The 27,283-nt window shown below is 37.5% G+C and overlaps 2 protein-coding genes and 1 pseudogene across 3 annotated transcripts; all 3 read right to left on the bottom strand.

Annotated features, from left to right (window-relative positions):
* Positions 1-1,433: 1,433 nt before the first annotated feature.
* On the bottom strand, positions 1,434-6,593 carry LOC147909111 (uncharacterized). The gene is made up of 2 exons (XM_087408289.1): positions 2,485-6,593; positions 1,434-2,289 (listed from the first exon to the last, which is right to left on the bottom strand). Exons 1-2 carry the CDS (start codon positions 6,591-6,593, stop codon positions 1,434-1,436), a joined length of 4,965 nt encoding a protein of 1,654 aa, XP_087264415.1.
* A 749-nt stretch (positions 6,594-7,342) lies between these two features.
* On the bottom strand, positions 7,343-15,042 carry LOC147909110 (protein GVQW3-like). Its single transcript, XM_087407679.1, has 2 exons — positions 11,281-15,042; positions 7,343-11,212 (listed from the first exon to the last, which is right to left on the bottom strand). Exons 1-2 carry the CDS (start codon positions 11,659-11,661, stop codon positions 11,186-11,188), a joined length of 408 nt encoding a protein of 135 aa, XP_087263805.1. The 5' UTR covers positions 11,662-15,042; the 3' UTR covers positions 7,343-11,185.
* Positions 15,043-20,493: 5,451 nt separating this feature from the next.
* Positions 20,494-26,304, bottom strand: LOC147909109 (uncharacterized; annotated as a pseudogene). Its single transcript, XR_015545633.1, has 2 exons — positions 24,868-26,304; positions 20,494-21,601 (listed from the first exon to the last, which is right to left on the bottom strand). The product of XR_015545633.1 is annotated as an uncharacterized LOC147909109 (transcript).
* Positions 26,305-27,283: the final 979 nt, after the last annotated feature.

The following is a 27,283-nucleotide window of genomic DNA, read 5'->3' as shown; positions in this document are numbered from 1 at the left end:
TTGATAGATATTATCGTTAGACAAAAATTTTTTGGTGAAGTTCTAGTATATGTTTATGTGATAAAATTTCAAAAACGTAGATTACCATACATTATTAGTACAGTATTTTATACAATACGTTCAAAAGTATGTTCTTGGGATTCATTAAAAGTTTATTTAGGAAATAATAATCTTAATCAAGTAAAAAATTACGTTTATAAAGAAGTAGGAGAGACCGGGGTTAATAGACTCATTTTTCAGTTTTGAATTTTTACAGACGAAATTAAGAGATTTAAAAAATGAATTTTACTAATAGCGCTAATAGCGCGTAATATGATAGCGCTACGATAATAAAAAAGGAATAAATAATGTCATACCCAGATATATAATTTAAATATGCGTTTATTTTTATATATAACGTAATTTTACAATACATAGTTTGTGCGAGAGCGCACCGCGCGGACAGATTCGAGTGAGAAAACGGCACAAGGTTGATATGATGCACGACAGTGAAGAGAACTCCGTTTCATTTAATTTAACAAAAGAATTTCTTTAATGTATTCAGTTACAAAGTCAAAAGATATAATTAATTAAAGATCAGATTAACAGAATATTAAATGCGGTCACCTTTTCCAAATTGAGCTTGGAATCGCGGTGATGGAAAATCTCGGCGATTTTCTCGGTACTTCTCGAAAGATTCGGTTATAGCGATTTCACTAAACGGTTAGCACGGCGATTTTACGAAGCGCGACTATGACTCTAAGAACTCTAAGAACTTTTTTGGAAGTAAGGAGGAGGACGGCGAGATCGAGGCATTTATTGCTTTCGATCTGAGCTTTCCCTTTTGGGAAAAATCCAATAAAAATTTGCCACAATCGTAATTATTACGTGGCATTAGGTGTACAAAATTGATTGGCGCTTTGGATTCTTTTCTAGCGACGTTCAACGTAACAGTCATGCGCGACAGAAAATCCGTGCGTGGGATTGGTGACAGCGCGTGACGTATTCGTCGGAGCGCGGCGCTCGCGTGCGCGAATTGAATCGTTCTAGAACTTTCGATTGTCCGTTGCCGGTAACGACAACTTGTTTGCGTGTAACGAATTGTTTTTAAAAAGAACAAAGAACGACGAATTTGATGATTTCAACGAGGATTAAAATCATGTTTGAGATGAAATCACGAGCTCAATTTGTGCATGCATTCAATGACAATTAATGTCGATCGACTGAAAGAATTCTTGCTTTTCTTTCGAATTACCGATCTCGAACATTCCCGCCCGCCTCGTCATCTCCGTGACGATGTATGTATTGACGTTACCTCGAGCTCGTTGAGATTACAAAAACTGTAAATAAGACAAGCGATACAATACAATGAATTCGTGGAAGAACTTGAACCGTAAACGAGAGTTGTATGACAGATAACATTGACAAAAAATGATTCACGAAAATACACGCGATCAATTCAAGCTCTTCTTTACATTTGATGCATTTGCGTGCGAGATAAACGCGTTAGCCTCGTCTGGCAATAAAACTAATTTGATCAAAGGACGAGTTAATTCAGATGAGGCGGTTTTGACTGTGACCACCCGCACTACGCCGTCGTCTCCAGGATGTAGCTGCGTGATTCGCGCCAGAGGCCACTTATTTGGTGGTGAGAGCTCGGAGCGAATGATGCATAGCGATCCAAGGCGTGGTGGCAAAGCGTCCTTGGTCCATTTCGGTCTGGTAGCCAGAGTGTGTAAGTACTCGCGTGACCATCTCTGCCAGAAGTGGTCTCGCATTCGCTGAATAAGTTGCCACCTGGAAAGAAAATTTTCCCTTTTGTCCGACAAGGACGGCTCAGGAATGGCCAGCAGTGGTGCCCCAATGAGCAGGTGACCCGGTGTCAGAGCCGTGAGGTCGTCGGAGTCGTCCGAAAGTGCATACATGGGCCTTGAGTTCAGGCATGCTTCCACTTGTGCGAGCAGGGTGCTCATTTCCTCGAAGGTGAGCCTGGTTTCGCCGATGGTTCGGCGCAGGTGATACTTAGCCGATTTCACGGCTGCCTCCCAGAGACCACCAAAATGAGGTGCCGAAGGAGGATTGAAATGCCACTGGATCCCCTCCGATGTAGCTACGTGTGCGATCTTTTGTCCTTCTGCCGAGGAGGCTCGAAGCATTTCTCGAAGTTGCCGATCGGCGCCCAAAAAATTGGTGCCGCAATCCGAATAAATGTCTGAGCACAGTCCTCGGCGAGATGTGAATCGACGGAGAGCAGCCAGGAAGGCGTCGGTGGTGTACGCTGAAACAGCCTCGAGATGAACGGCCTTGGAGCTAAAACAAATAAATACGGCGATGAACGCTTTGTGAGCGCCGTGCCCACGCCCTTTGCTCGTCCTGATGAAAATAGGCCCGGCGTAGTCGATGCCCACGTGAAGAAATGGTCGCGCTGGCGTCACTCTTCCTGGAGGAAGGTTTCCCATCTTTGGTTGCGGAGTGGCAGCCCTCCACCGTGTGCATGTCACGCACTGATGCAGCCATCGCTTGACCACCGCTCGGCCTTGCGGAATCCAGAACCGGAGGCGAAGCAACCCCAGGGTCAGCTGAACTCCTCCGTGGAGAGTACGGCGATGGTAGGCTTCCACCAGCAGGCGAGTGAGCCATGACCTTGGAGGCACGATGACAGGATGTCGCTCGTCGAAAGACAGCGCTGCGTGCTTGAGGCGTCCTCCGACTCGCAGGACTCCGTGTTCGTCCATGTACGGGCTGAGGATCTGAAGATGACTGGATCTTGCAAGATCGCGTTTGGTTTCGAGCGCAGTCATCTCCTCCTGATAGTGACGTGACTGCACGATGCGAATCCATTGTAGGAGTGCGGCGTCGAGTTCGGCTGGGAGAAGCGCTGACCCTTGGAGCTCATTATCTCCGGATCCGACTGATAGACTGCGGCGACGCCAACGCAAGCACCAGGAAGTCACTTTCAGTAATTGGTGCAGTGCCGAGAACCTGAGGAGTTCTTCCGGCTCTTGGTTGCTTTTGATGACCGCCGCGAGTGTGGTGGCCCGTCGCTCCGGTACGTCCTTGATGGGCTCGAGGTTGACGCTTGGCCATAGCGACGAATTCCCGCTCAACCAGGCGGGGCCCGTCCACCATATGGAATGGCTGAGGAGCTCACTTGGTGTCAGACCCCGGGAGGCGCAGTCGGCAGGGTTGTCCTTGCCCGGGACGTGACGCCATTGAGCCTCTGGAAGTTGCTGCTGGATTTGCGATACTCGGTTAGCCACGTATGTTTTCCAGCGGGAGGCGTGACCTCGAATCCAGTGTAGTGTGACCTTGGAGTCTGACCACAGGATCACTGGCGTTGTCGCCAGGTTTAGCACAGAGCGCGTGTGCACGAGCACGCTTGTAAGCAAGGCGGCGGCGCAGAGTTCGAGTCGCGGGAGAGAAACGAGCTTGATCGGCGCGACCTTGCTTTTGGCGGTTAACAACAGAGTCTTCGTTTGGTTGTTTGCGGTGATACGGAGGTACACCACGGCGGCGTAACCTCTTTCGGACGCGTCCGCGAAGCCGTGCAGTTCGAGTTGAGAGCTCGTGTCGCCGGTGCCGAGCCAGCGGCCGACTCTGATCTTCTCAAGCAGTGGAAGTTCTTCCCAGAGCCGCTTCCACTTTCCAGCGATGGTTGACGGCAATGGTGTGTCCCACTCTAGCTGCTGTAGCCAGGCCGATTGAATCAAAATTTTAGCTTGAATGGTTACTGGAGCCAGCCATCCGAGCGGGTCGAAGAGTCGAGCGGTCTCCGACAGCAGACTTCTCTTGGTGAACGTGACGACGGTGCGACGAGGAACAGAGAAGGCGAATTCGTCCCTGGTTGGATACCAGCGCAATCCCAGCGTGGAGTGGTTCTCTAGGTCCCACGACCGCGAGTCTCTGGTGAGACAGTACTCAGGCGGAATGTCGCGAAGAAGTTCCTGACAGTTGGCGGCCCACTTTCGGAGAGGGAACCCGCCCGCCATGCAGAGGTTGCGTAGCTCGACTTGGAGCGCGATAGCGTCGTCTTTATCGTGCGCTCCGGTTACGATATCGTCGACGTAGCAGTCGTGTCGTAAAGCACTCGCGCCTCGAGGGAAACGCGGTCCGTCGTCATCGGCGAGCTGACGCAGCGTGCGAATGGCGAGAAATGGCGCGCAAGCGAGACCGTAAGTGACAGTTTTTAATGTGAACTCGCGTACAGGCTCATCAACGCGGTGTCGCCACAGGATGCACTGATGTCTATGGTCGTCGGGATGCACAAGAATTTGCCGATACATCTTCTCGATGTCGGCCACTAGCGCGTATCGGTGCCATCGCCACCGCAAAAGCACGTTCGCGAGGGGTGGCAGCAGGTTAGCCCCAACTAATAGATGCGTATTGAGCGACTCACCAGACCTTGTACGCTGCGATCCGTTGAAGACGACTCTGAGCTTAGTCGTGGTGCTGGACTCACGAAGGACACCGTGATGCGGAAGGTAGCACCGATCTTCGCTGGAATTCGGAGGTTCTGGCGCCAATTCCATGTGCCCTTGGTCCTCGTAGTCCTTCAGGAAGGCTCGGTAGAGATCGCCGAATCGTGCGTCTCTCTCGCAGCGTTGCTCCATGGCGACTAAAAGTCGTTGCGCAGGTCTTCGCGTCTCAACTAGCGTCGTCGGCGGAGATGCAAAAGGTAGTCGCACTATGTATCTTCCTTCGGCAGTGCGTTGGTGCTGCAGCGCGAAGATGTCCTCGCATTGCTGCTCCTTTGGCGTGAGAGCGACGGGAGCGGGCACTTCTCGCTCCTGCTCCCAGAAGCGGTGCACAAGGTCGGCCAACTCGTGATCTGCTGTGCACTGAAGCGAGTGGCGTTGTGCTGAGTTGTTTACTCGGTCGCAACCTCCCGATAAGATCCAGCCGAGCAGCGTCTTTTGAGCGATAGGCGCTTGGGGGCCTCCCTTGCGGAGACCATCCTGGAGAATGATTGAGCATACTTCCGCTCCAAAAAGCAACTCAATAGCGTCGCTTGCTGCGTAGTCGGGATCTGCCAATTGGAGCCCCCTCAGATGTGGCCACTCCATTCTGATCCTTGCGTGAGAGCCTTGATAAAGCGACAGACGTGGCAGAACAAAGGCTCCGACGGTGAAGTCGGTCCCTGTTGTTACCGAGGTCACCTTGAGAGTCACCTTTCCCCGGCTGGGCCCGGAGCTTTTGCCGCTGATGCCGATGACCTCGATTGAGGATCGAGAGCGTGGCAAGCGTAAGCGTTGGACCAGAGCCTCGGAAATTAGAGAAATTTCCGAACCTTGGTCGATGAGCACGCGTGTGGTGTGCTGATTGCCGTGACGATCAGCGATGGAAACTCGCGCCGTTGCGAGCAAAATGGCCTTGTGGTTGTTGTCGCGTCGCACTGCCGACAGTGAGCTGACCTCTTGAGATTTCGGTGAAACGTACGCGTCGTGTAACATTGAGTGGTGACGAGACTTACACGTAGCACACGTCCTTGTCGACTGGCACTTCGCGAATGTATGAGAGCCGAGACAGTTGAAGCACAGCCTGTGAGTTTCGGCGACGGCCTTGCGGTCGGCCGCGGATTTCTTCTTGAATTCTTCACACGCCATCACGTGGTGCTTACTCTTGCATAGAACGCATTGAGAAGACTCGGTGTGTTTCTTGACGTGATGCGACTTGGCGGATCGCGACGGGTTGTCGGAGACCTTGAGCGATTGTGGTTTGGCGGCTGTGAGAGTAAGTGCTCGTTGGTTTATGAAGTTCATTAGCTCTTTAAGAGTGGGCATGTCGCTCGAGGCGCGTGAGAGTGACTCCCACTCCAGGCGAGTTCTTGGATCGAAGAGCTCGACGGCAAGATGAGTTAGTAGATCGAAGCCATGAGAGTTGATAGGCCTATCAATGTTCTCCTGGCCGTTGACTACCCTGGTCAAGGCGTTGAAGACGCGGTTGAGCTCCTCCGCACTTTCGCTCTTCATCTTAGCCACGGCGGTAAACTTGGAGAAATTGGAGCGAGATAACTCTCTCTTATTTTCATACCGCTCGCTTAGCAGCTCCCATGCGCGTGGATAGTTGTCTTCGGTCATCGCTAATGGTTGAATCAGTTCCTTGGCAGGACCCTCCAGACAAGTTTTCAGGTAATGAAATTTCTCGATTGCGGAGAGTGATGAATTGCTGCCAACAATGGATTGGAAGAGGTCTCGGAATGTAGGCCAGTCTTCGAACGCGCCAGAGAAAGAACTAATCTTGAGGCGAGGCAGCGACGGTTTTCCGGAAGACTCATTACCTTCTGTTTTGGAAGCTGAGCTCGGTTCCTTCACCTTGAGTTTCCGAACATGGTTGAGAAGGAGACTTCGTTGCGTGATGTACGTCACTCTCGCTGAGTTAGCGACTCTGGTCGAGTTGTATTCGCTCTCCGCGAATGCATCTTCAAGATGCTCTATGATGAGTTCATGCTGAGCCTCAAATTTCGCCCACAATCCATCCAGAAGACCGACGACTGTCTCGGCGGCTTCCAGCGTAATGTTCGCTGCGCCGAGCTCCTCCAGATCTGATACTGACTGAGCCATGCGATCGCGAAGGTCGCTTTGCTTCGTCAGCAAATTCTGCAGTTTCTTACCCATCACTCACTCTTTCTTTTCAGCACTAGCAAACTGAACGCGATGCACTCGACACTGCGGATGCCGGCGAGAATCCGGCTCGAAGGACCAGAAAATGTGCGAGAGCGCACCGCGCGGACAGATTCGAGTGAGAAAACGGCACAAGGTTGATATGATGCACGACAATGAAGAGAACTCCGTTTCATTTAATTTAACAAAAGAATTTCTTTAATGTATTCAGTTACAAAGTCAAAAGATATAATTAATTAAAGATCAGATTAACAGAATATTAAATGCGGTCACCTTTTCCAAATTGAGCTTGGAATCGCGGTGATGGAAAATCTCGGCGATTTTCTCGGTACTTCTCGAAAGATTCGGTTATAGCGATTTCACTAAACGGTTAGCACGGCGATTTTACGAAGCGCGACTATGACTCTAAGAACTCTAAGAACTTTTTTGGAAGTAAGGAGGAGGACGGCGAGATCGAGGCATTTATTGCTTTCGATCTGAGCTTTCCCTTTTGGGAAAAATCCAATAAAAATTTGCCACAATCGTAATTATTACGTGGCATTAGGTGTACAAAATTGATTGGCGCTTTGGATTCTTTTCTAGCGACGTTCAACGTAACAGTCATGCGCGACAGAAAATCCGTGCGTGGGATTGGTGACAGCGCGTGACGTATTCGTCGGAGCGCGGCGCTCGCGTGCGCGAATTGAATCGTTCTAGAACTTTCGATTGTCCGTTGCCGGTAACGACAACTTGTTTGCGTGTAACGAATTGTTTTTAAAAAGAACAAAGAACGACGAATTTGATGATTTCAACGAGGATTAAAATCATGTTTGAGATGAAATCACGAGCTCAATTTGTGCATGCGTTCAATGACAATTAATGTCGATCGACTGAAAGAATTCTTGCTTTTCTTTCGAATTACCGATCTCGAACATAGTTCTTATTATATAGATCTCATGGAAATCATACATGCTTGAAAAGCATTGCAATAGTGGTCCGTCTGAACAATTGATGCAATAACATTGCCGAGCTCTTTCGTTTCCTTTATCACATTTCTTCAGGAATTGTTCAACACAAGCGGGAGAGATAAAAATTGCGCCGATATATGACAGCTTTGTTAGTATAATAAAAGATTTTTTAAGGACATTCGACATATTAATATGACATATTTCGCGGCTACATCATGGATGTAATTTTGATACATTGCGACGTTGTCAAATAGCATAATGATATGAAATTTAAAGATCGAGATGCGCTGCGACGTAAATGCTGCTTGCTAAATAGTGCGCATATATGTCTCACCCGTTGTAGTCCTATACTCGCCATAGTATTCGTGCTCTCTCTCCTGTTCATCGTGGTCCTATACTTATCATAGTATTCGCGCTCTCTCTTCTTCTCGTTATATTCTCTTTTCTTCTTGCTCACAATTTTATTAAATAAATATGGTATTTGTTTAACGATTTTTTAATGATATGACTTAACAATGATTTTAATTTAGCAACTAATTATAATAATATTTTTAGTAATGTAATGTAATACAAAGTTGAGCGTTCTTAATTATAAACTATTATTAAGTAGCTATCGAACACGATTAAGTACTTATCGTATTACTGAAAGCTATCATATTATCAATTAATTCTAAATAACTATAGAGAAAGAAGATTCTTTTCCACTCGCGGTAAGGAATGTGCAGATTTCAAAGTTACGTGACAAGCAGATGATGTCATAGAAGGGAGCGAAAAAAATATTTTAGGATCGTGGAGGAAACCCAGAAAGAAATAGAAATTAGAATTATAATTTCTTATTATTTAATTTTTATTTTAATAATTTGATTAACTTATTTCAGGAAAAATTGCACGCCTTTTTATCATATATAATTCTAAACTGCCGAATAGAGGCAGGGAAAAAGGAGAAAATAATTTTAAAAATTCAGTAACGTATTTAAGTGTCATATTATACATTTTTTTAAAACATTAATTTATTTTCTACTTTAAATGTAAAGCAGTGCTTACAATTTCATCTGAAGCGCACATTATTAATTCACATTCCATGATTGAAGTTTCATCATAAACTTCACGTAATCTTTTAATTAATCACATTTATTGTTAATACAATTTTGGCGCATAGTAGTCACAAATTGTTGATATATATTCTCTCGCACGCGATTTTATTAAAAAGATATGGTATTCATTTTATGACTTTTATGATACGATTTTACAATAGAATGATACGAGCACAATTTTAATAATATTTTAATGATATAAGTCGATCAGCCATGGATGCGCTTTCTTATTAAGTAATTTATTATCACGAAGATATGAAGAAGGAATGATGAAGGGATTAGGGAAAAGATAAATTTTCAAAGAAATATGTACATTTTTAAATATAAATTTATTTATCTAATATTTAATGCAGCATATATAATATAATTTAACTCATAGACTACTAGTTCGCATTCTACAATAGAATTTTTATCATAAATTTTATGCAAAGTATTTGCAGCATCGCATTTAGTAGTAATACAATTTTGTTTTAAAAATGATACAAAATATTTGAATTTTTCATTAACACCGTGCGTACATTGACTTAGTTTATAGTACGCATGTTCGACACATTGCTCGAGTTCAAATAAGAAAAGTACGGTTGTTGATTTCATGTACAAGCATGTATCACGCAATGACAATTTTACATTTTTCGTATCACATACTTTAACAAATTCTACATTCAGATCTTGACTGGTGATGATAATGATAGGACAATTGACTGCATTAATCGCTCAATATGCACGTCTCTTACGATGGATGCCTTCCACGCATGAGGCATGTTACCTCGATTGTCGCTGATCGCAATTTCTACATGAGACGTAGGTCTCACGACAATCTCGATGTCTAAGAACTACTGTCAATGTCAATACATATCTCCTTATATCAAGATATAAGGTATGTAGCGAGATTTCGAAGATGTATAAGAAGATGCGCTGTAGAAAACATGTAAATAGACCTTAAGAAAGTATATAACATATAAAATGTATAATCAAAATTTTATTATTTAAAAATAGAATAAACTTACTCTCTCTTACTTATTTTAATATAGATATCATAATTACATTTTATAACATTAAAGTAATAAAAGTAATAAAAGTAATAAAGTAAATATGTTCCACAACTTCTATGAGCTTCGCTGTATATGTTCCATCAGTAACACCACGAATCGTACAGTGACATGTAGGAAGAACGTACATTTTATTATAATATATTAACATAATTACATTTTATTATTTAAATTTACGTAATCATCAAACTTCGAATATCAACACATTGATATGTTTATATATCTGTTATGTCTTATGCTTGATACACCATGTACTATATTACTGCGAGTAAGAATGTTTCGAAATTCAAGCTCTTTATGCGATTCAAATGCATCATCGACGAGCAATATTGTTTATTAATTTCACACAGAGTAACATAAACGTACAATTCTTATTTAACGTTTAAAGTATAATATCCTCACAGACTTTTTGATGCGATGACTGCGACGGTAACTATTCACTGAACGGTTGATGTATTAGAGCTTGCTTTCGTTCATGCGTTTTTTCTATTTCATTATTTTTATATATCATTTATTTTTTTATTCTTTTATTTTTTTATTTTTTTATTTATTTATTTTTTCTTTTGGATAATGTATTTAATGTGGAATTTTACTTATCTTTACAAATATGTGAGTTAATTTTCAATAATATGTAATTGTCATAATTGCCTACATTAAATTATGCAATGACATATATAAGAATGCACTTTGACGAAATCGAATCTTTTTTATATCTAAGGAATCAGCGTCAGCAACAATAAAGTCTGTCTGTTCCTATACTCTTTTCAAAAATGAATTTAGGCAGTGTATTCAATATGGAATTTTACGTATCTTTATATACACAGTGCGACAAATATGTTCCCGGACAGGGCCTGAAAATCATAATTGAAACAACAATATGCATATTTTTTGGTTTTATTATTCAAAATATTCTCCCCTGGCTTCAATACACTTGTTACAGCGATCCAATAGTGATTCAAATGCATGTTCTAGCTCAGTTTGCGGAATTGCCTCTAGTGCCTGTGTAGAAGCTGATCGGAATGTCATCAAAAAAGCGTCCTTTCAATTTCAATTTCAATTTTGGGAATAATGAGAAGTCGCAGGGGACCGAATCAGGTGAATACGGTGGATGGTTTAACACAGAGACACGATTTCGAGCCAAACATTGACAGACAATCAATGAAGAGTGACTCGGTGCATTATCATGCAACAAAGACCAATTTTCTGGATCACGATATTCGGGGCGAATACGATGAATTCTGCCCATCAATCGCTTTAAAACTTCGAGATAATATGCACCAGTAATTGTTTTCAGTTGGAACAAACTTTTTGTGGATAATATCTTTGCTATCAAAGAATGTGATGAGCATTGTCTTGATTTTTGATGGAACTTTTCGTACTTTTTTTGCTTGTGGTGAATTTTTTGACTTCCATTCCGCACTTTGACGCTTAGTTTCTGAATCATATTGAAAGCACCATGTTTCATCATCCGAACAATTGATTTTAGGAAGTTTGGATTATTTTCTGCGGCTGCAACGATGTCTCTGGAATAATTGATTCTCGCTGATTTTTGATAGCTTCTTAATGTGTGTGGAACAAACTTCGCACAAACCTTCGTTTTACCCAAATCTTCATGTAATATGGTTCGAATCGTTTCTCTACTGATATTTAAAGCCTCCTCCATCATTTTTAGTGATGCATTGCGATCGTTTGCAACAAAATCACGTATTTTTTCGATCATTTCGGGTGTTCGAACCAAAATTGGTCGTCCTGATTTTTTATCATCTTCAAGGGTCTCTCTGTCTTCCAAAAAACGCTTATGCCACTCAAAAACAGCTGTACGACCTAAACATTGACTGCCGTAAACTTGTTGCATCGATCGGAATGTTTCTGACGCACTTTTACCAAGTTTTGCGTTAAATTTAATCACTGTTCTTTGTTCCATATTAAAATTTCTATCTCGACCAAAATCTTGTTTAACATGAACTGTCATATCTTCGTTATATGTTAACCAAAATGAATGAAACTGACAGATGATAGCAAAATGTTCAATCTTTAAAATGCATGTTTGAACGCACAGATGTCGCCACTGATTGCTGAGATGTGGTTCGTGTCTGGGAACATATTTGTCGCATTGTGTATTAGTGTTAGTTTTTCAGAGTAATATTATAACGAATAATATGTTGTATAGAGACGTACACTACCGGTATCTAAGTTATCCTAATTACAAAGAATTCCTTCCTCACATATTTTTAATGTTAAAAACTTTATGATACCTTTTTAAAGGTAATAAAAGACCAACATTGTTATTCGGTACCCTTATCGCTTATGGCGTCTAGTCACATCGCCCGATAAACGATCGATCCACGAGATGTCGATTGTTAAGCGACGCATGCGTCGATCCGGTACATTCAGATCATAATGGCCGCTCTGATTGTCTCGTCGACAGCACGTGTCTCGCCTCGCACTGAATAGTTTTTTATCGCGCTACCGCACCGAGATCCTTTGCGCATCTACTGTGAAACACGTTCGCCCACATTTGAGGTCTGTTTAAATAAAGTTTGGAAAGCAGGGAAAATCTCATTTTTCTCGACCAAGTACCCTCGAAGCAATCATACCGCGGGAACGCTTGGAACGGTGATCGCATGGCCATGCCACCACAAATTCATCTTGCACACAGCAAGATCGCCAACAATTGTTGATCAACTGATCCCTAGATAAAAATAAATACTATATTTTTTTGAATGTTTCATGGTCTATGTTCACTGCTACAATATCAAATTATTGTTTAATAACGACAATTATTGTTATAATAGGATTGATTAAATTGCAATATGGTTCTGTCTCATTATTGTGATTAATCGTAAACTTTCTAACAATTCTTTCTAAAATTTCTAAACGTTTTCGTTATCTGACATCATGAAAGTTAGATGTTCGTTATCTTTGCAAATTGCTTAAAATAATTTATAGAATAAAAAAACTAATATATTATACCACGAAATGAACTACAATCTACCTGCATTTTTTTCTCTCTTTTTATTAATGGATTCTTAACACATTTACTGATATCATTGACAAGACTTTTCTTATAATTACTTTGATTTTTGATAAAAATGACTCGCAGCATACTATACGGAATGACAAATATGATAAAAATTATAATAGTATTGTAATACTATGTATATATTTTTGGTTTAGAACGATATTAATATATTAAGACTATATTGAAAATGACTCGATTGGAGTCGAAGCGTTTTGTGTTAATTGTAATTGTTTATATGAATTTTTAATGCTAATTTAAATTAAAGCTAATTTAATTTTTTTTTTATACATTACTGGCTCTTTGCTCTTCTTGTGTACTACATTGTTTTATACGTACAGAGCCTTATTACTATTTATTAATTTTATAAATAAACTTTGCTAAGAAATAATATATGTATTATATATGTTATAAATCGTATAAAAAAATTTCTATAATTAGATAAATAAATTTTAGTTCTATAAATTAAATAGATGAAATCTTATAATCAACCAAAATTGATCTTATTACCTAAATGTTTCAGTATGAATTTATATAAGTACACTAGACAATTCTATAAACCATGCAATAAAGTCCTTTCCAATCTTGAACGCACAGTCCTGGCTAGAATTATAATAATATTAATAATATTATAAAATGTTATGTTATATTATATAAGATAATATAATAAATGTTATATTATGTTTTCATACTATAATTGTGTTTCTCCTTGAAAAACAATGTTCACTTACCAGTTGTTAGCTTTCAATTTAAAGCAAACTATTCACATTTTATAATAGAAGCTTTATCATAAATTTTGTGAAAAGAACTTATAACACTGAATTTACTGATAATACAACTTTTGATGTAAAAATTATTTAATTTCTTCACTCATACCATTTACATATTGACACAGTTTAAAGAATACGTGCTCCACGCAATTTTTCAGTTCAAACATAAAAAACACAGTTGACGGCTTCATGTACATAGACATGTACCAAATAATAACAATTTTGTATTATATGCAACGCGTATTGTAACAATCAGAAAGATTTCAAAGATCCACGTGAAAAAAGCAATTACAGGGATCAAATAAACAAAATGACACACATCATTGCCGGATTCATATCTTATAGTTTGTAACATCAATTTATCTGTATTTGTATTGAAAGTGGTCCCAATAAAAGTCCAGACGTTTGTAATGGATTGCTCAATTGTTATTAGTATCAATTATTTAATTTTTGGTAATGTTAAACAAATTCATGCATATGTACGTATTTAATTTAATTTTTAATTTAATTTATTTGTGCATTATTTACAAAATAACAAAAAAAACATGACGATTACAGAGTTAAACAAGAAAAAATTAAGTGTACAGGTGCACAAAATGGGACACAAGCAAAGTCTGTTGCTTTAACTCCTACCAGAAAATGAAAGTAAAGAATTATAGTGTAAAAAGCGCCAAAGCGATCATGAAACATAAATTTACAATATAGTACGAAAGTTGGATTACAGAATAAGAAAAACATAATATGACATAGCATAAATTTAAGATACATTAATTGAAAATTGAATACAAGACTGAATACAATAGTAGTAGACAAGTAGTAAATTGGTAGCATACAATAGCAATGCGAGAAGGCTGAGAGACGACGCAGATGCGAGAGAGAGAACGTTTGCCATAAGAGATTCAGCGCTCCATAAAAAATTAGATACGCAATATTGAATATACGTATATATACGTACGTAATATATAATATAATATATTTTATTTCGCTGCGCTAGTCTTAATGCTCTACTTTAAGAGCACTACGTGTCTCCTAATTCAATGTATGTCCCATGAGGGACATTATTCAGAGATTTAAAATATTTTGCTTCTCTTGAAAAAGAGAATAGTTATCTAGATTTATTTATTTTATGATTCGAAAATTTATTCGAATCTTTATTTTCTGTACTTTTCTCAATAAGGAGGAAAGCTAGGAAAGATCTAGAAAGAACTATTCGCGATCCTATTATTAGTGGACTTCGAAATATATCATTCACTAAATATTATGAGAAGTGAATGAGGAAATCACTATAAAAAAAGGCGCGTAGTGCTATCTACCGCAAGGTGATGTGGAAACGATATCATTCTTTATTATCTTTTCGCTATTAAAAGAATGAAAAAAAGCTTTTTGTTGAACGAAATTTTTTTGTTCACTATATTCCATATCACACACTGCTCATTGTAACAACTTGAAAAAAATCTAAAATCTAAATCTTTGACTCGTTCATTTACAGTTGAAATTTTACCGTTTGTTGGTTTTCATACTTGAGAGCGCAGTTACAATAAAGATATTTTTCATAAAACAAAAATCTGTATTCTGGAATATATTGTTTATTATTCTTTTTAATACTACTTTTTATTCTTTATACTGAATTATTAGGTGTTGGAATTAATTCGTAGCGTTTTTTAATGAAAGAATGTTATTTATTTCACATGAGCATTAAAAAATACATTAATGAAAATACTTCCCATCACTTGTAAAACGCTACGAATTAATTCCAACACCTAATAACTTAAATATGGTTAATAATCATAAGAACTAATATTTTTAATATTTTTAATATTTTTAAAATAACAAACCTAATATTTTTATCTTAGGCGTCTATCTCATAATAGGGGGCTTTCCTCTACTACATACATATACGTGTGTAATAAATTGTGAACTACATTCGGGAATAGCATGAATTCAGAAATGACTACGTCGTGTCGGTTCTTCAATTTGTCTACAGATACTTTTTCTACTAAAAAATATAATAAAAAACATGTGAAGTTTAATAGAAAATAATTTTTCACGAAAACATTATCGTTTGTTGATTCCACACGTCTGACGTTAATGTCATCTCAAGGTCATAGTATAGCAGGTCATTAATCTCGTCTTGACAATTATAATACCCGCACAACAGGATTTTAGATTTTAGATTTTGAATACGTAGCAGCTACATGAAATTTGAAATGTTGCTATATAGCAGATACATAGTAATACGTATGAATCATATACCAAATACATGTTTAATATCGATAAATATCCGCCTATAGATACATAATTTACATACCAAATACATGTGATAATATATATTCTTTCCATATTAAATACATAAATTATGTATTTGATACGTATTCCTAATATGTAAATACAGTTAATTGTAAATACACGTTCAAAATGTATTATGTACATGTGTTATATATAAGCAATTTACAGGCCAAAGTAAGTAATTCTATTTTTGAATTAAAAAAAATTTTAATGCCAACTGATACTTTTGGCTCTAAAATTTTAATATTCAAAAAGTGAAATTAATCAAGACATTATATGTTTCTCTATGAATATCTATAAAAACTAAGAATTTCTAAGACAAACAAACCTCACTCTACATCTTATTACAAATATCCAGAAAAAATTAAGAATTTTTAATATTTTGTCAATCTATGTAGTTTTTCTGTATTTTTTTGTTAACATTTTTTTTCCATCAGAAAACTTATTATTTAATTTAAATTATTTGTCACTATTTAATCTAAATTTGTTCCACAAATTGTTTCGATTAGCGCTAAAAATTCAAACTTGACTGAAATATATTTCTTGATTGTTGTGTGTTCACATCGCGGTCTAATATAATACTACTTTAATATTGATAAATTTGTTATTCTTAGATACAATCGATTATAATAATCACGTACACAGACATTTGCTCAAAACTATCCGTTTATGATTATGTGATGCTACTATGGTATCGCTACTACGCCATCTTATTATTACATTCTGCATTCTGTTATATATGTATCAACTATGCGTTTGATATTCATACGTTTAAATATACAAACTGCTACATACTATATATTAGGTGTTGGAATTAATTCGTAGCGTTTTTAATAAAAGAATGTTATTTATTTCACATGAGCATTAAAAAATACATTAATGAAAGTACTTCCCATCTCTTGTAAAACGCTACGAATTAATTCCAACACCTAATATATGTATTGTATATATAGTATTAGGTGTTGGAATTAATTCGTAGCGTTTTACAAGTGATGGGAAGTACTTTCATTAATGTATTTTTTAATGCTCATGTGAAATAAATAACATTCTTTCATTAAAAAACGCTACGAATTAATTCCAACACCTAATATATATATATATATGTATATATATATGTATATATAATATATATATGTGTATAATAAAAGTTAATAGTAGTAAAAAATACATGAATGAATGGCACGCGCGTAGTGCGCGCTTCTATCGTGTGCTAGTCCTATCTAAAAAAGGAGATGTTAAATCGATTGCTAGATCCGTCGAAGCTTATTGTTGTCGGTTTTTGGTGATGCTGATTGGTTCTCTGCGCTTACTTCGTGAGCGGCTGTTATCGCAGAGATCACTTGTTTGATAGAATGTGTGTCGGTGTGGGATTAAGTACATGTGGGGTTAAGTAATTAAATATTACGAGGGGTATCCAGAAAATAAGTTCCGTTTTTTTTTACAAATAAAGTTTTTATTGAAAAAATCTAAAATTTACATGGATAATACTTAACAACTTCTAGTCTTTTTCTACATAATTCCCGTCAATCTCAATACATTTTGTATATCTGGAAACAAGCTTCGAAATCCCTTCTGCATTGAAACTTCCCGCCAGTTCTTTAGTCCAGTTAGTTACAGCTGTCTGAACTTCCTCGTCGCTTTGGAAGCGTTTTCCGGCCAAGGACTCCTTCAGTTTCGTAAAAAGATGGTAGTCCGATGGTGCTAGATCCGGGCTATACGGTGGGTGGGTCAAAACATCCCAACTAAACTGATTCAAAAGTGCAGTTGTTGAAGCAGCGACGTGCGGCCGAGCATTGTCGTGAAGAAATTCTCGGACCCATCTCCGCACCATAGATTCACTCATCACACTCTCTCCATATACAGAAACAAGCTGTTTGTGAATATCAACCGATTTAAAATCTTGAGCAAAAAGAAACTGAATGATGCCGCGCAAAACAACTCGAGAAGGAATCGGAATGGAGGTGGCGGGACGCGAAGTGGAGGACTCCATTTTGATAACCTCTCCTGACCGTGTTTCACGAGCTACTGACGCCGAACACCGCTCATTCTATTCGGTAGCTTCCCCTCTTCAATGCTGTGTTGCCAGCTCGCTCATACATCGACCTTACTAAACGTATAATACAAACGGAACTTATTTTCTGGATCCCCTCGTATTATAATTATTATTTTATAATTGAGTGAAGGATGGACAGACCATAAGTATATTTCACTTAATGTTAAATATAAATATATTCATTGTACCATATACATATACCTATTTATTTTAGTAGCATTAATGACCAAAGATTGACCCAAAGCTGAGAATACATATATAAAGATATATATGATATATATATATTAGGTGTTGGAATTAATTCGTAGCGTTTTTTAATGAAAGAATGTTATTTATTTCACATGAGCATTAAAAAATACATTAATGAAAGTACTTCCCATTACTTGTAAAACGCTACGAATTAATTCCAACACCTAATATATATATATACAAGGTGCGTCCCAAAATTTTCTGAACTTTTGAAATAAAACAACAACGGTTTACTTTTTTTTTCAAATTCAAATTGTTTATTCAAAGTAGTCCCCGTCGGACTCAATACAACGTTTGGCACGATCTAAAAGCATTTCAAATGAGTGTTTTATGTCGTTCAAAGGCACGTCCTTCAGAATAGTGGTACAAGCCCTTTGGATGTCTTCTACGTCCACATACCGCTTTCCTTTCATGGACAAATGCATTTTGCCGAATAGGTAGAAGTCACAAGGTGCCATATCAGGCGAATACGGGGAATGGTTGATTGTTAAAATGTGATTTTTAGTCAAAAAATCAGTGACAAGTGTCGAACGGTGAGATGGCGCATTATCGTGTAACAAGCGCCAACTTCCTCCTTCGCGATATTCTGGCCGAATACGACGAATGCGGTGCACCAAACGCTTCAAAACGCTTACATAGAATACAGCATTAACTGTTTGGCCTGCTGGAACGAATTCTTTGTGCACAATACCCTTGGAATCATAAAAACTTCGATGGAATTTTCGTTAATTGTCGATTTTGGGCGACCTGTATGTGCGTCGTCATTTATGTCCTCACGACCGTTCTTGAATCGCGTATACCACTCATAAACACTGGCACGGGCTACACAATTATCACCATAAACTTGTTTCATCAAATTATGGGTTTCGGTAAATGTTTTACCAAGTTTAAAACAAAACTTAATATTGGCTCTTTGTTCGAAGTTCATTCTCGTACCGATGTATACAACATACTGACACTTGAGACGCCATAACTTCGTTTCCACTGAACCAAATGTCATGAAATTTTTACTGGAAGTCAGCTAGGGATGTACCTTTCAAACGCGCAATCGAACACACGGATGGCGCCACCCGACCTATCCCTATTGAAAAAGTTGGGAAAATTTTGGGACGCACCTTGTATATATATATATATATATATATATATATATATATATATAAAAGTATACATACATATAAGTATATATAATAAAATAAGTATATTTCACTTTAATTCTAAATAGAATATGCTGTTCATAATTGAATCAATTAAAAATAAATAAAATTGAAGTGTAGTAAAAATTTTATAATTTAATGATCTAAATATCTTCACAGAGTTCATAATAATATACATAAATGATTCTATCAGTTCATTACATATGTTACATACCGATAAAATCCTTTTATTCTTTATAGATATTCTTCATAGATATACAATTTATACTTTACTTTTATCTTATCACTAGATTTCCCTATTTTATCTTTATTTCTTCTATTTTAAACCGGAAATTCCATTTATCTTTTATAAGAAGGTATATTCAGTTTCTTTATTTAAACATTCAAACTAACAGATAGATCACGTTATGTACTTTTATGCGTCATAAAAATTATCTACAGATTATTCTAGAAAGAATGTCTAAGAATATTACACGATCTTTCTCAAAGAAACCTATAAAATAACAAATATAAAAGCGTACATTAACATTAATAATAATGTATATTATATTAGCGTTTAATGATTAAGTAATTAAGTTCAACGATTAGCAGTAAAATAGAAATCTTCCTGAATGCGAGAACGAATATCTTTTTTTTCTCTTTTTCTTTTTCTAATAAAGTTAAATTAATTTTAAACATATGAATGTAGTGAATTCGCCTCGCATAAAAGATATTAAGGAAAACCGAATTTTTATTACAACAAATGGTTAAAATTCAACTATTACTTATTAAGAATAAACTTGTAGAGGGGGGAGTAGGACTTACGCGGAGCCTTGCTGCCTTATCTCAAGGAAAGCGCGAATATAGGTTCTACCAAATTTTGAGAAGTGTCGATTGGTTCTGAAAGGACACTCCCACACTCATTTTCAGAATATAAAAGGAGCTGTCAAAGACAGAATCTCACTGCTCTTCTTTTCCTTTTTCGGTCAATTCATCAGTCACCCAGCCAGTCAGTCAGTTACAGTTATACTATCACAGTTACAGTTACAGTTATACTATCAAGGTGAGAACTATCCTCGCGCTCATCAGAACCTCACTTTCACATTGTTTTACCTATATAGCATTTATCTTTTTAATAAACGATAATATTGAATCGAATCTATCGACGGAACATCTAAATCTCTAATCGGTTACATACAAGTACATATACATATTTGAATATCTGAGAGGTTGTTGCGACTGTCGCTGCCAATAGCGTGGCCCCCATTTACGACGGTTCTCCGGAACATTATAATTCTTTTTTTTTTTGCATTACCTCCATGCCTTCCAAAGGCGGACGAAGACAAAGAGAAAAGAGATTGAAGTTCCAAGTTAAATCGGTCCTTATTTCAAATCAAGATCCTTTCCCCTATTTCCAAAAACTTGCGCAATTGCTAGACCAAGACAAACCGGTAGACTCACCCCGCAAATCTGTCTACACTCTAAGTAAATTGGAGATCAACCTCACGTTTCCTAATTACAAAACCATTCCAAAGCTCGATCCACCATAGATTCGCCTATAAACTTCGCGATCTTTTTGGCACCGGATTCAAGATTACCCTTCCTTTAAATTATCCAGTACTTCCCAGTGAACCGCATCCTTAACCGCACAACTTAATCTCCGATCCCCGAGTAAATTGTTTAAATACATTGATTCAAAAACGGAGAAATATCTCAACAACAACATTAGACGTAACACTAACTTGGAATTGAGAAAAAGATAATAGAAAGGAGTAGTAGGAATCATTTTGAAGACTGAATAATATGTTTAATACATACATTTGTTTTTCATGTAATGCATATACAATATTATCTAACGTAAACTATTAATTCTTATTATATAATAGAATTTTTATCATAAATTTTGTGCAAAGTATTTGCAACATCGCATTGATTAGTAATACAATTCTGGTGTAAAAAAGTTATAAAATATTTAAATTTCTACTAACTTCGTGAGTATACTGACACAGTTCAAAGTATACATGTTCGACACAATGTTCGAATTCAAATATGAAAAGAATGGTTTTTGGTTTCATGTGCAAGCATGCAATGATATTTTTACATTATATTCATTACTAATTTTAACGAGTTCCACAATTAAATCTTGAATCGTTAGAGAGGAGAAAACAGTTAACTGTACTAATCGCTCAACATTTGCACGTCCCTCAATGAACGCGTTCCATGTCGTATGAGACAAGATTATGCGATTGCCTCGATTATCACCAATCACAATTTTTACATAGGGCATAAGTCCCACGCTGATTCCAATGTCCAGATATTTATAAGCTGTAGATGTCAATGCGAATCTCTTTCTCAAAATATAAGGTGTATGACAAGATGTCGAAGATGTATAAGAAAATGTGCTATTAAAGAAAGAAGAATACAGGTAAGTAGAAAAAATGTATAACATATACCAAAAGCGTATAAACAAAATTTTATATAATTGAACACAAATTTACTGTCCCTCGCATGTTTCACCTTCCGTTTGAATTGACAAACATAGTAGTTCATCTTTTCGCTGTATATTTTTAAAAGCTTTTACTATATATAAAGCTTAGCTACTTCGATTTCCTTTGAGACTGATGCGATAATGTTAGCTGGACTCTTCTTTTAAACAGTGTTCCCTTCCACTTTTTTTTACATGTCCCAAAAAGGGAAGGGATCTTTTTTTTATTTTTAATCCTACGTCAAACTATGCAATGACACATGTCATAAGAATGCACTTTGACCATATCGAACCTTTTTTATCTATGGGATCGACGTCGACAACAACAATAAAGTCTGTCTATTTCCCATGCTTTCTTTTCAAAAATATTATTATCTTATTAGACTTATCTTTACGATCGCAATAAAATCGCTCTTTCGGAAAAGAACACGTTAAAACATGCAGCATACTAAAGAAATGATTCATCTCCATAAAATATAAAACGAATTTTTTCTTTTTTGAGGACACATTTTGTCAGCAATCAAGCGACAGTTCAGAGTAACAATATGGATCAAACAGAGCACGATTTGGTAGCACGAGCCGCTCAATTAAATACGCGAGAAGAGTACATCGCGTGGAAATAACGTTGTGATAATTTCATCGAATCGCTGGAGAAACAGAGTCGTGTTAAAAGTCCACGATTATCGAATGAGATCAAATAATCGTTGATTACTCACGCGACTCGAAAATTTAAAGGATTCGATGCGTGGACATTTCGTGTAAGTAGATGCCGGGTACAGCGCGGGACTTCGATGGCGTGAAATCGAAACAGCGTTTGAAAGCCGTATACTGACCATATACCGGTGCAGTGATAAACTCTAGGCACATCGAGCCTCGTTCCTTGCAGATGCGAGAGGAATAGTGCTGGAACATGTGCAGAGTGTGATGCAGAGACATGATAATATTAAGATAAACATGCTTTTAATGGCGAATTCATAGCGGATAATAAATGCGCGAATAAAAGTATCAGTACGAGAAATTATGAACTCTTCCATTCCATTCTTCTAATTTAGAAGAGTGGTACGCGTCGCGCGTCATCGAACGTATCCTGATATCGCTGGAGGAATTTCAGGAGCGCAATAGCGAATGGACGCTGTTACGTATCCTGAATTTAACCGTAAACGTAAACAAGTATAATCTGTTACACGCGGGATACTATATCAAGTTACCGCAAGAGATTAAGATAAAGAAAGCAGTAATCAACGTGCAATCCATAGGCAACGCGTGCTTCGTATGGTCAGTAGCCGCTTTACATCCGGCTAGAAGTCACACAAATCGGGAATACTCATATTCGCATTATACAACACTGTGTTGAATTTTCAAGGCATTTAATTTCTGATGACGCTGAACTAAATAATAAAATTCGAAAATCTTAACATCTCAATCAACATGTACTGCATCGAGAAGGAAATTCTTCCATTACGACTCATCAACCGAAAGAGGGACAAGCATATTAATTTGCTATACATGCAGGATTTGCAGAACGATAACGCGGGGCATTTTGCTTTTGATTAAAGATCTGTCCTGCCTCATGAGCTCGCAACTTAGCAAAAAAAAAGAGCAAGAAATATGTGATAAGTATGTATATACATGTAATAATGAAAAAAAGATTATAAATATTTTCAGCAACATTTTTTTTGTATAAATAATAATAATTTTTATGTATTTTTCCAGATGCCTGCATTATTTTGGATCTAGCTCAAAGCTGGAGATCCACATTGAGGATTGTGGAAAATTGAATGCGCGAGTGAGAATAACAAGTGGTTGAACTTCAGCAATCACTGCAGGAAGGAGTGTCCCGTTCGTGGTCTACGCTGACTTGGAGTACGCATTGGAAAAGATGGAGAGAGATCCAAATAAGTCTATGTAATGTATCAGCAACACAAGATATTTAGCATCGGGTACTACGCGTATTGTTTGTATGACGATTCACTGTCGAAATATTTTCATCACGGTAACGATTGCATTGCGTGGATTGTCAAGGAACTCCGAAATCTAACGCATAAAATAAATACTATCTTATCTAATGTTCCCATGGCAGATTTCACGAGACGATTGACAAAAATTTGACAGCACGTACTGCCATATGTGCGAAAAAAATCGTTCGCACCTAACGATACACGGATACGCGATCATTACTTGACCGGCCAATTTAGAGGCCTCGCGTATTCGAATTGTAACTTGAATTACAAAGATTCACACTGCATACCCCTAGTTTTCCATAATTTATCGGGATACGACTCGCATTTTATCATCAAAGAAATAGCCACCGCGTATGAAGGATGTATGTGTAGACATACTTGCTATAACTAAAGAAAAATATATTTCCTTTACAAAACATGTTGACAGTACTAAAAATGAGCAGAAGAAAACTTGTATAAAATTACGTTTTATAAATTCTTATGAATTTCTCGCATCAAGTTTAGAAAAATTGGCGTCGTATCTCGATAAAGATAAATTGAAAATTACATGGTTAGAATTTCTTAATCTCAGCGCGGAGGATTCGATCTGTTCACGCGAAAAGATATATTTCCGTACGAATACATTGAATGCGTCAAAAAGTTGGAGGAAACCGAATTACCATCGCCTTATACCATAATTCCTTTTATAATTCTTTAACGGGTGACACGATATCTGAGAGCGATTACGCGCACGCCGTCAATGTGTGGCAGCCATTCTTCATTTAAACGCTCGGCGAATATAGCGATCTGTATCTAAAAACAGATGTCTTGTTGGTCGATATATTCGAGAATTTTCGCAACAGTTGCATCGCGAGTTACGGGTTCGACTTCGCGTACTACGGCTGCTGGAAAAGTTTCTGCAATCTAATACTTCCAGTGGCGCCAATGCTACTATCTACTTTTTGCTACTATCATATTCGTAAAATTAGACGTTTTTAACCTATAATTCAGTTGATAGTTTGTACCAAGCCAACTAATTTTGTTTATATAGTATTTTAAAAGAAGTTATTTTGTGAGAAAATGGAAATTTCGCGTGAAAATTTTTGGGCAATAATTTTTTACGATTACAAATGTAATCTAACTCTGAAACAATGCATCGATCGACTTCATTTGGCTTTTGGAAATGAAGCACCATCAATAGGACTGTTTATAATTGGTTTGCCGAATTCCAGCGTGGACGTACCTTTCTTTGTGACGAATTTCGTGAAGGTCGTCCATCCACGTCTGTTGTTGCCACTAATGTTGATGCTATGCGTGAAATGATTGAGCGAGACCGGCATATGACATACTGCGAGATTTAGGCATCCTTAGGCATCGACATGAAAGCAATACATACAATTTTGCATGATCATTTGAACGTATGGAAACTTTGCAGTTGTTGGATCCCACGCAATTTGACCGAAGCTCGTCAACAGACTCGTGTTAAATAGAGCAAAGAAATGCTCAAGAAATTCAATTGAGATCGGTCAAATTTGGTCTACAACATCGTTACTGGGGACGAAACATGGATCTATTCGTATGAGCCCGAAAGTAAACAACAATCCACTGTTTGGGCATTTCAAAATGAACCGAAACCAACAAAAGTTGTTCATTTACGAAGCGCTGCTAAACAAATGATTGCTTGTTTCTTCAGTTATATTAGACATGTGGCAACCGTGGCTTTAGAGGATCAAAGGACTGTAAATATTGGTATACAACAATTTGTTTGCCAGAAGTCATAAATGAATTGCGTAGAACAAACCGAAATCATCGCATTATCCTTTATCATGACAACGCTGTCACACAGCACGTCAAACCGTTGATTTTTTTATCCAGTAAAAATGTCAAATTGATGACTCATTGTCCGTATTCATGATTTATCACCTAATGACTTCTTTTTATTCCCAAACATTAAAAAGAAGATGCGTGGTGAGCGATTTGAGTCGCCTGAAGCAGTTGTTAAAAAATGTTTTCATACACTGATTTCTAAGGCTACAGCCTCAGAATGGAAAAAATGCTTTGAAAATTGATTCGAGCGTATGCAAAAATGTATCAATCTTAAGGGGATGCTGGAGTGTCCTGTTTTATCATTAAATTTTAAAAGCACCTTTCTCATAACTGTGTTTATGGACTGAAAAATCCTTCTCCACAATTAAAGTATCGACAACAACGCAAAGCGCCAGCTATATTTGAATACGAAAAACGAAAAAAAATTAAAGACTTACAGTTTTGTTATCGGCTTCTGTAGTCAACACATCACAATATGTGTTGCATATAAGAGTTTCAGATCTTGCACGTTCATGAAAAGTAGCTAGCGTATTGTAGAAAACCTAAACGAACAATCCCATGCTTTTAGAAACGCGGTAGGAGTTTTAGTTTAAGAGAAAGGTGCATCCAAAAATTTCGTTTGTATATTACGAGTGAAATTGACGTGAAGCCATGAAACTGAGCAGTATTTTAGTTCCGCGATATTCCGACAGCGGCGCTGTCATGAAAAGTGCGTCGCTGAACCATAGAAATGATCTGAATTATCGACCTACTCAGGCCCATATCAATCAAAACGTGCCCTGGTCAAAGTTTTTTCTTTTGAGAGGAAAAATAATAAAATAAATATGATATTACTTATTTCAATTTTGTTGAAATAATTTCTTCTTAAACAAGAAACATACCATATTATTTACATATGAATACAAATGAAGATAATTATTTTAATTATACTGTTCTGTCTTTTACATACATTTTATTTAGTAAATTATTGATGCATATATATAAAATAACATATACATATATATATATATATGTATGTATATGTATGTATGTGTATATATATGTGTATATATATATATATATATATATATATGCATATATAATAGCATACATACATACGCGTGTGCGTATGTATGCGTGTGCGCGCGCGCGCATGTGTGTGCGTGTACATATATACAACATATGTTTAAACTTTATTTACTGAATTATTTACACATGCATATATCAAGGTTCGGAACGTGTTTCGGTTGAGCTTTCTTTCTGCTCGGATGTCGGAACGACAAGCGGCAATCTCGTAACAGACGTAGCATATAAATGAAATTTTCGAATACACTTTGTTCTTATACTAAAGCTCGTAACTCGTTTCTACAAGCATAATATTGTTCTTTGAGGTTTTTTGTAAATCGCCAGCTACTTATGCAAAGTCTGAAATTATTGTATACAGCACATTTTTGACTCGGATGTCGAGTCTTAGTAAGAAGCGCCATTCCTCCTATCGGTCGCGCGCAAACGAAGTAGTATTGCTATTCAACTATAGAAATGGATTGAACCATTGTAAATAAATCAGCAATATATTATCAGCCGGAAACGCCATAATAATATATTTTTGTATATATAGAAATATATATCAAGATCGTTGTTTAGAGAAGGAATCATGCGTTCTTGATGTATCGATGATGATGCCAGAATCGATAGAAATCACATTCTTGAATTGCAGAACGAATTATTGAAACAGAAGTACGACAGAGTGAGACAGAGAAAAAACAAAAAAGGATAGAAACTCCGATTGTAATCGGTGAGACTTCGCATGCCGAGCTGGGCACGTCGAACGAAACAGCGAGTCTATCCTTCAG

This window comes from Acromyrmex echinatior, chromosome 7 (assembly GCF_024713525.1).
Source record: "Acromyrmex echinatior isolate Ae372 chromosome 7, ASM2471352v2, whole genome shotgun sequence".
NCBI lineage: Eukaryota > Metazoa > Arthropoda > Insecta > Hymenoptera > Formicidae > Acromyrmex > Acromyrmex echinatior.
This window is presented reverse-complemented; position numbering and strand designations above follow the sequence as displayed.

Coding starts and splice junctions, on each gene's coding strand:
- LOC147909111 (XM_087408289.1), bottom strand. CDS start 6,593: ATGGGTAAGAAACTGCAGAATTTGCTGACGAAGCAAAGCGACCTTCGC. Junction 2,290..2,484: donor GTCAAGCGATGGCTGCATCA/GTGCGTGACATG, acceptor TATTTGTTTTAG/CTCCAAGGCCGTTCATCTCG.
- LOC147909110 (XM_087407679.1), bottom strand. CDS start 11,661: ATGACAGTTCATGTTAAACAAGATTTTGGTCGAGATAGAAATTTTAAT. Junction 11,213..11,280: donor AAGATTTGGGTAAAACGAAG/GTTTGTGCGAAG, acceptor CAATTATTCCAG/AGACATCGTTGCAGCCGCAG.